Source organism: Trachemys scripta, chromosome 24 (assembly GCF_013100865.1).
Source record: "Trachemys scripta elegans isolate TJP31775 chromosome 24, CAS_Tse_1.0, whole genome shotgun sequence".
Lineage (NCBI taxonomy): Eukaryota > Metazoa > Chordata > Testudines > Emydidae > Trachemys > Trachemys scripta.
Window position 1 is genome coordinate 8,798,516 of NC_048321.1, and position 6,000 is coordinate 8,804,515.

Sequence of the window (6,000 nt, forward strand, 5' to 3'; positions counted from 1 at the left end):
CCATGCTTGGAGGGACATCTCCCCCAAATAAAGCGTGGGTGTGCCAAAACTGGGACAGTCCATTCAGAAGGGGGCGCTCTCCCCTAGGTGGGGAGGTTAGCAGAGCCGAAGCCAGTTGCTGCGCAACATGGGAGGTGTCGTCCAACTCAACCAAGCCAAAGTGGCAGCTTGTGCTCATCTGAAGAGCTGGTGGACACCACCGCTGCCACCAACACCTTGGCAAAGAGAACCTGAATATTGGTGTCCTGCTTGAATTCCAGCTCAGGTCATTTCTTTGGGCCTCCTTAAATTCCCCCTGCTGTTGCTATGCCCTGCCACGCCCTCCTCCCCCAAACGATAATGGTTAGGGGGTGACATTGTTCAAAAGCATCTAAGTCCCATTTTCCAAAGGGCCTGATCCGCACCCAGCATTTATACCAGTTTAACTCTGTTAGCGGCATAGAGCGTCTTCACCAGACACGCTGCAGTGGCCTAGCGTGCTCGGGACAGCTGGGCCATGCAGCGCTGTCCGTCGAGACGTGGCCATAGTGATTTAGCTATGCCAGGCCAACCTCTAGAGTGGACATAGTGATGCTGGTATAAAGGTGCCGTATAGCTTATTCCCCTTCCCGCATGGGAACTGCTAGACCAGTAGAACGCTCCCCTGGAGCAGGAAATCTGCGTCTACACTGCAGCGGCTAAAGTGCTATATAAGGTCTTGGGTACTTAGGACGCAGAGCCACAAAGATATTGCAGCATCTCTTTGAGGCTCTAGGCCTTACAAGCTTAAGCACCAGTGCCGGTGAGTGGGCGATAGGTGCCTGCGTCATGCTTGAAAAGGGGATCCAGGAGCCAGTCACAGCTGCACTTTGGAAAATGTTACCCTACAGCTGGGTGAAGCGGTTGGGTTTTTCTTTACAAGCTCGTTCTATTTTTCAGTCGGGGGTGTTGGGCAGGCATTGTAACGCACCCAGTTTGCTCCTTTGTTTGATTTTCCATTTCCTCTCCTCCACCCCCTGGTTATTTTCGAAAAATGACCTGGCTGGGGAGAGGGAGAGGGATGGGAAAAGGAGGAAATAATATCCCGCCCGGAACCCACCCAGCCATGACATATTTGAAAGACAATTTCTTGGCAAAAAAATGTTGGCATGGGACAAATTTTGCAAAGTCCTTTGTGAAACGTCAAGCAGCTGGTGAGACTGGCTTCAGTCAAGTGCACTGGGACGGATTCCACCCCCAGTGATCTCTCTGCCATCTAACCAGCTATGTCCTAGCACTGGCAGAGACATCCCCACCTGCGCCACCAGCCTCACCCCCCACCGGCCCTTGCCTAAGGTGACAGTGGGGGTCGGCTGGCACGAGTTCGGAGTATGACGCTCCTGGCCCCACCTCTGCTCCCCTCACAGAACTGCAGCAACTCCTGGTGCCAGGTGGTCAGGTGCGAGCTGGAGCAGCTGGAGAAGAACACGGAGGTGTCCATCCACCTGCTGAGAGGGATCCACAATGACTTCTTCAGGAGGGTGAGTGCGCCCAGATATTGTGTGCGCAAAGTGGGGGGAGATACAATAGCCAGTGGCCCAGTCCACGTCTCTATCCGTAACACACACGGCTGCATCATACCGGCACAACCCTCCTCCCCCCAGACTCACAGCACTGGGGCAAGCAAGGGTAGCTGGATCCATTACTGTAGTCATTTTTGGGAGCAGCCGCATGGTCGAGTGGACGTGGGAGAGTCGAGTTCTGTTCTGAGAGCTTGGGCAAAGTCACTTCCCCTCTGCTAAGAGGCATCAGAGCAGGGCCTGGAGGTGCTGCTGGGGTAAACGCTGGCCACTTGTTTCCCACGCATGGGAGTTTGCTTTTCTGCACGGCCCTGTATCCTTGTGCAAGATCCCTTTAAAAGACGTGCGCCGATTAATTCAGGGCAGTCCCTAAAGGAGCTCCGCCAAGCCGACCACAATGGTCCCTCCTATTCGCTGGCTTGTCTCCAGCACAGGGTTGAGCGGCACCTGGGCTGCTGTAACCCCGTAGGACAGACGCACACCAGTGACAGAAGGGTTTTCCTAGTGCTTGAGTAGTGCCACCGCCCCAAGCGCTGGTAGGAGCGAGGTTGATGGACACATTCTTCCAGAGCCCTAGCTATGTCTACGCTACACAGTTGCAGCCCCCAGGTGTGGTTTCTACACCCCACCCCCCGAGGGTTGTAGCCCCGTCGTCCTACGTTTCTAGCATAAACCAGGCCTCGGGCTCAACCCGCAGCCCCGTGTTCCACACTGCACCACGCCAGGCTGATCCCTGGCCCTCGTGACTCTTCCCAACAGGCAAAATTCAAAACCGTGAAAGTCATCAGCACGTTTGCACTTGTCGCCGACGAGAACAGCTTCCTCTTCCTCGAGGAGTCAGCGCATCGGCGAGAGGTAATGGGTGGGGGGGATGGGGTGGGGGTGGGGTTTATAGCCCTGCAAGGGCCAGAGCGGGACGCTTCCTACGGAGCCATGGTTTGGGATTCTAGTCCCTCCCTGCAGCCCACCTTGGGCTGGGTCCACACGTATCAAGGCCCAGATCCTCAAAGGGACAGGGGATTTAGGCACCTGGGACAAGCTGGGCCTGAAGCCTTATTTTCTTATTCAGATACAGCCAAAGTCAAGGTAGTAAAAATAATGAATCATAGAATATCAGGGTTGGAAGGGACCTCAGGAGGTCATCTAGTCCAACCCCCTGCTCAAAGCAGGACCAATTCCCAACTAAATCATCCCAGCCAGGGCTTTGTCAAGGGGCTGCCCCTGCCTGATTTCTGCCTTGGTGGGGGTTGTGTTTATACTGTTGGGGAACGGCAGGTGCTGGCTGGGTGGAACGGAGTAGTTGTGTGAGTGAAAGATGAATTTTCCCGAGTGGCAGCGGCTGCATTAGATGTTCTCACAAGCCAAGATTTGGTCAAGTCCATTGGTGGCAAAAGACAGCGGGTTGAGTCCTCGGGCCCCGCAATTAGTAGGAGGGAAATCACACTGGCATCGTCTCAACGCTTGGGTGGCGTTTCTGGTGTCCAGGCTCATGAACTGGTGTAGGCTAGGAGAAGCTATGGGTGCAGAAGCCCTGCATTGCTTCTAACACTCACTTATAAGCTAGTCCGTTCAGAGGTAGGTTTGGGGAAGGAGAAAGGGTTAAATCCTAAGGACATGATTCATTTCTACTAAACCCCACTGCTCGATGTAGACAAGCCTTATACAGCACTGTGGGGGGAGACGCACACTTACTGAGAATCAGGCACGAAGGGGCTTGCTGGAATGAGCTGGCCCCGCTGTGGCTTCGCTCTTCCTCACTTGTCCTGGGTCGTGGTGAACAGATACCGTGCTCCACCCTAGAGTGGGCAGTATGGCACACGAGGCAAACAGTCCTTACAAGGTGTGCTCTGTTGAGGGTCTTATACCACACCCCTCCCCGGGGCAGCTCACCCTCATGAATGTCTCCGTACCCAACGCGGGCAGGGGGAGGGAAGTTTTGGTCTTGCTTCTGACATCAGCAGCTCTTTACAGACCGTCCTGGAGATCATCCAGCCCAAGCGCATCCCCATCTCCTTATGGATCCTGATCGGCAGCAGCGTCGGCGGGCTCCTGCTCCTGGCGCTGATCATATTCGGGCTGTGGAAGGTAGGCGGCCGTGTAGAAATGGAGCACACACTTTGGGACACCAGGCGCTGTCCTCTCACGAATGTCAGGGCTTCAACTTGCCCCAGTGACTGCGCCCTGAACGCGGAGGCTGCGGGACAGCCCTGTCCACCACAGCCGCGTTTCAGGCCCCGTACGCTGGCCGAGCAAGGTAAAAAGGTGCCAGGGGGAATGTAAGGGGGCCCTCGGGCCTCCAATGCTCAGGTTTACACAGGGCCACCCCAGAAAGTTAAACCTCATTAATTAAACGAATGATACCCCATTAAATCCCTCTACCGATGCTCCCATTCAGAATTACAGTGGCCTTAATTGGGTTTAGCTTAATTCACTTCAGCATGAGTTAAATTAGACTGCGTTTCCGAAGTGAATTAAGCTAAACCCCATTAAGGCCACTCCTTCTGAATGAGCACATCTCCACGGGGATTTGATGGGGTTTCACTAGTCCACTTTAGAAATTCACATCTGTCGTTCATTCACATTAGCGTGGCTGAGTTCTCACGGATGTGAAGTCCCCGGATCGAGCTGGAACAAGGTCAGGCAGTTGAACCTGTTTAACAATAGATACAGCAAAGGGAAGGCTGGGAGTTTGACGCCACACTGCCTGCAGCTATGCCACACAATACAGTGAACCTGCAGGTGCTGTGGAGGATTCTGGGATACCTTCCCACAGTGCACCATGCCTTTAGCGACAGCATACTGCTGGGTGGACAAATGTTGTGACATGCCCCATATTTATCAGCAGCTTCGGGCTGTCTAGCTGCCGCGGGGACCACCCCTCCCCTTTCCTTTGGCTGCAGACTACAGGTCTTGGTTTCCTGGAGGGAGACTGGCAGGCTGGGCAGGGTTAAACTCCTTTGCCAGGGAGCAGTGGGGGATTGTTATTTGACCCGTTTATTTTCTAGCCCCACCGCTGGTCTATTGCAGGTCCACGAGGCCTAATCACCACCTCCCTGGCAAAATTCACACTGATCTGTCAATTTCCTCTCTCGACAGCTTGGATTCTTTACTCACAAGAAGATCCAGGAAGAGGAGAAGGAGGAGCAGTGACACTGCAGGGGCTGCCCTGCTCGATTCCTTGCTACAACAAATTCACTGTCTCTCAAGCCCCACCACGCTCCAGCCAATCCCACCTGCCTCAGAGGAAGAGCAGCAGGGGCTGGGCTGAGGGGCAGAAGAGACCCTTACTCGGTTAGCCCATGACCATTTCCTTCGGCACGCCGGTGGCTCCAAGGATCTTACCACCTTTCTCTCTCGCTGGTGCCACATGGGTTCTAGCAGTAGAACTAGCGGAAGATGGACCCCCTCCTGCTTGGGCTCACAACTCAAAAGATGGTGTGCCAGGATTGGGGGGGGCGCTAATCCCGTAACCCTGCTAGTGCTCCTAAGCTAAGTTGCATGAAGAATGCAGCTAAGTTCCCAAGTATTTTGAGCCCAAAGGGACTACGGGGAACCTTACCGGCTACCAAAGCAGGCACAAAAACCACCCCCATAAGCCAGGGTGGATCTCCAAATCAGCCACTCAACCCATCAGCCCAGGCCAGCTGAAATCAGAAAGACAGCAGCGCCGTCTGATGCTGTCTCACAGAAACTCTTTCCACCTCTCCAGCTGCAGCCACAGGCTGCCGCAGTGTTCCCACTGCACTTTGAGCAGTGTAGTCATTGCAACTTGTCGTGGCCCGCTGGGGCTTGTCAATAAAGTTTGCAGCGTGGTTTGCCAAGTCCTTTCCCCCTCTTGCACTGGACTGTAAAGAGTTAAAATAAACCTCACCCCCCTGGGCAGATGCTGTTTTACCAGGGTGCAAGTCCGGTCGCTCAGCCATGTCTGCTCCATCCCCCTTGGGGTTTCCCTTCACAGCAGGAATGCCCTGAGCCCCCATTGCAAGAGTGGGGCCGACGTTAGTCACTGGAACCAGAGCCAGGCTGAGCGGGGGCAGGGTGAGGAATTAGAGGAACTGTCTGTGTGAGCAGGACAGCTGGAATTAGGGAAGGGACGCCCGACAGCTCAGGGAGCACCTCTTGCTCCACTGATTTTTCCCCTTTCAGGAATGACTAATAGGAGCCAAGGTGCACTCAGATGCAGGTCCAGGTGAAGCAACAACGGCCTGGGCATAAAGGTAAGGGGGGGGGGGAAGGGGACTATAGCATGTGATCAGAGAGAGTTTGGGGCTAGAAAATCCTGTGGCTGGAGGAGGCCGGGTCAGAAAGCGTCACATCCCCGGCTACTGCTCCGTCCCTGGTAGAGCAGGAGATGAATCATTCCCCTGGAACAAGCCTGAAGGCCAGAAGCACGAGGTGCTTTGCGCCTGCTGCGTTTTTCTCCAAAGGCAGAGGCCACAAGCGCTAAAGGAGCAGGGTTAAA

At 54.6% G+C, this 6,000-nt stretch overlaps 1 protein-coding gene across 1 annotated transcript in view; it reads left to right on the forward strand.

Annotated features, from left to right (window-relative positions):
- ITGA10 (integrin subunit alpha 10) overlaps window positions 1–5,674 on the forward strand; it is a 50,686-nt gene extending 45,012 nt beyond the window's left edge. The window contains exons 27-30 of the mRNA XM_034756863.1: window positions 1,386–1,499; window positions 2,298–2,393; window positions 3,510–3,623; window positions 4,635–5,674. Coding sequence (XP_034612754.1) covers window positions 1,386–1,499; window positions 2,298–2,393; window positions 3,510–3,623; window positions 4,635–4,688 — 378 coding nt within the window. The 3' untranslated portion in view covers window positions 4,689–5,674. The remainder of the gene's footprint in view (window positions 1–1,385; window positions 1,500–2,297; window positions 2,394–3,509; window positions 3,624–4,634) is intronic.
- Window positions 5,675–6,000: the final 326 nt, after the last annotated feature.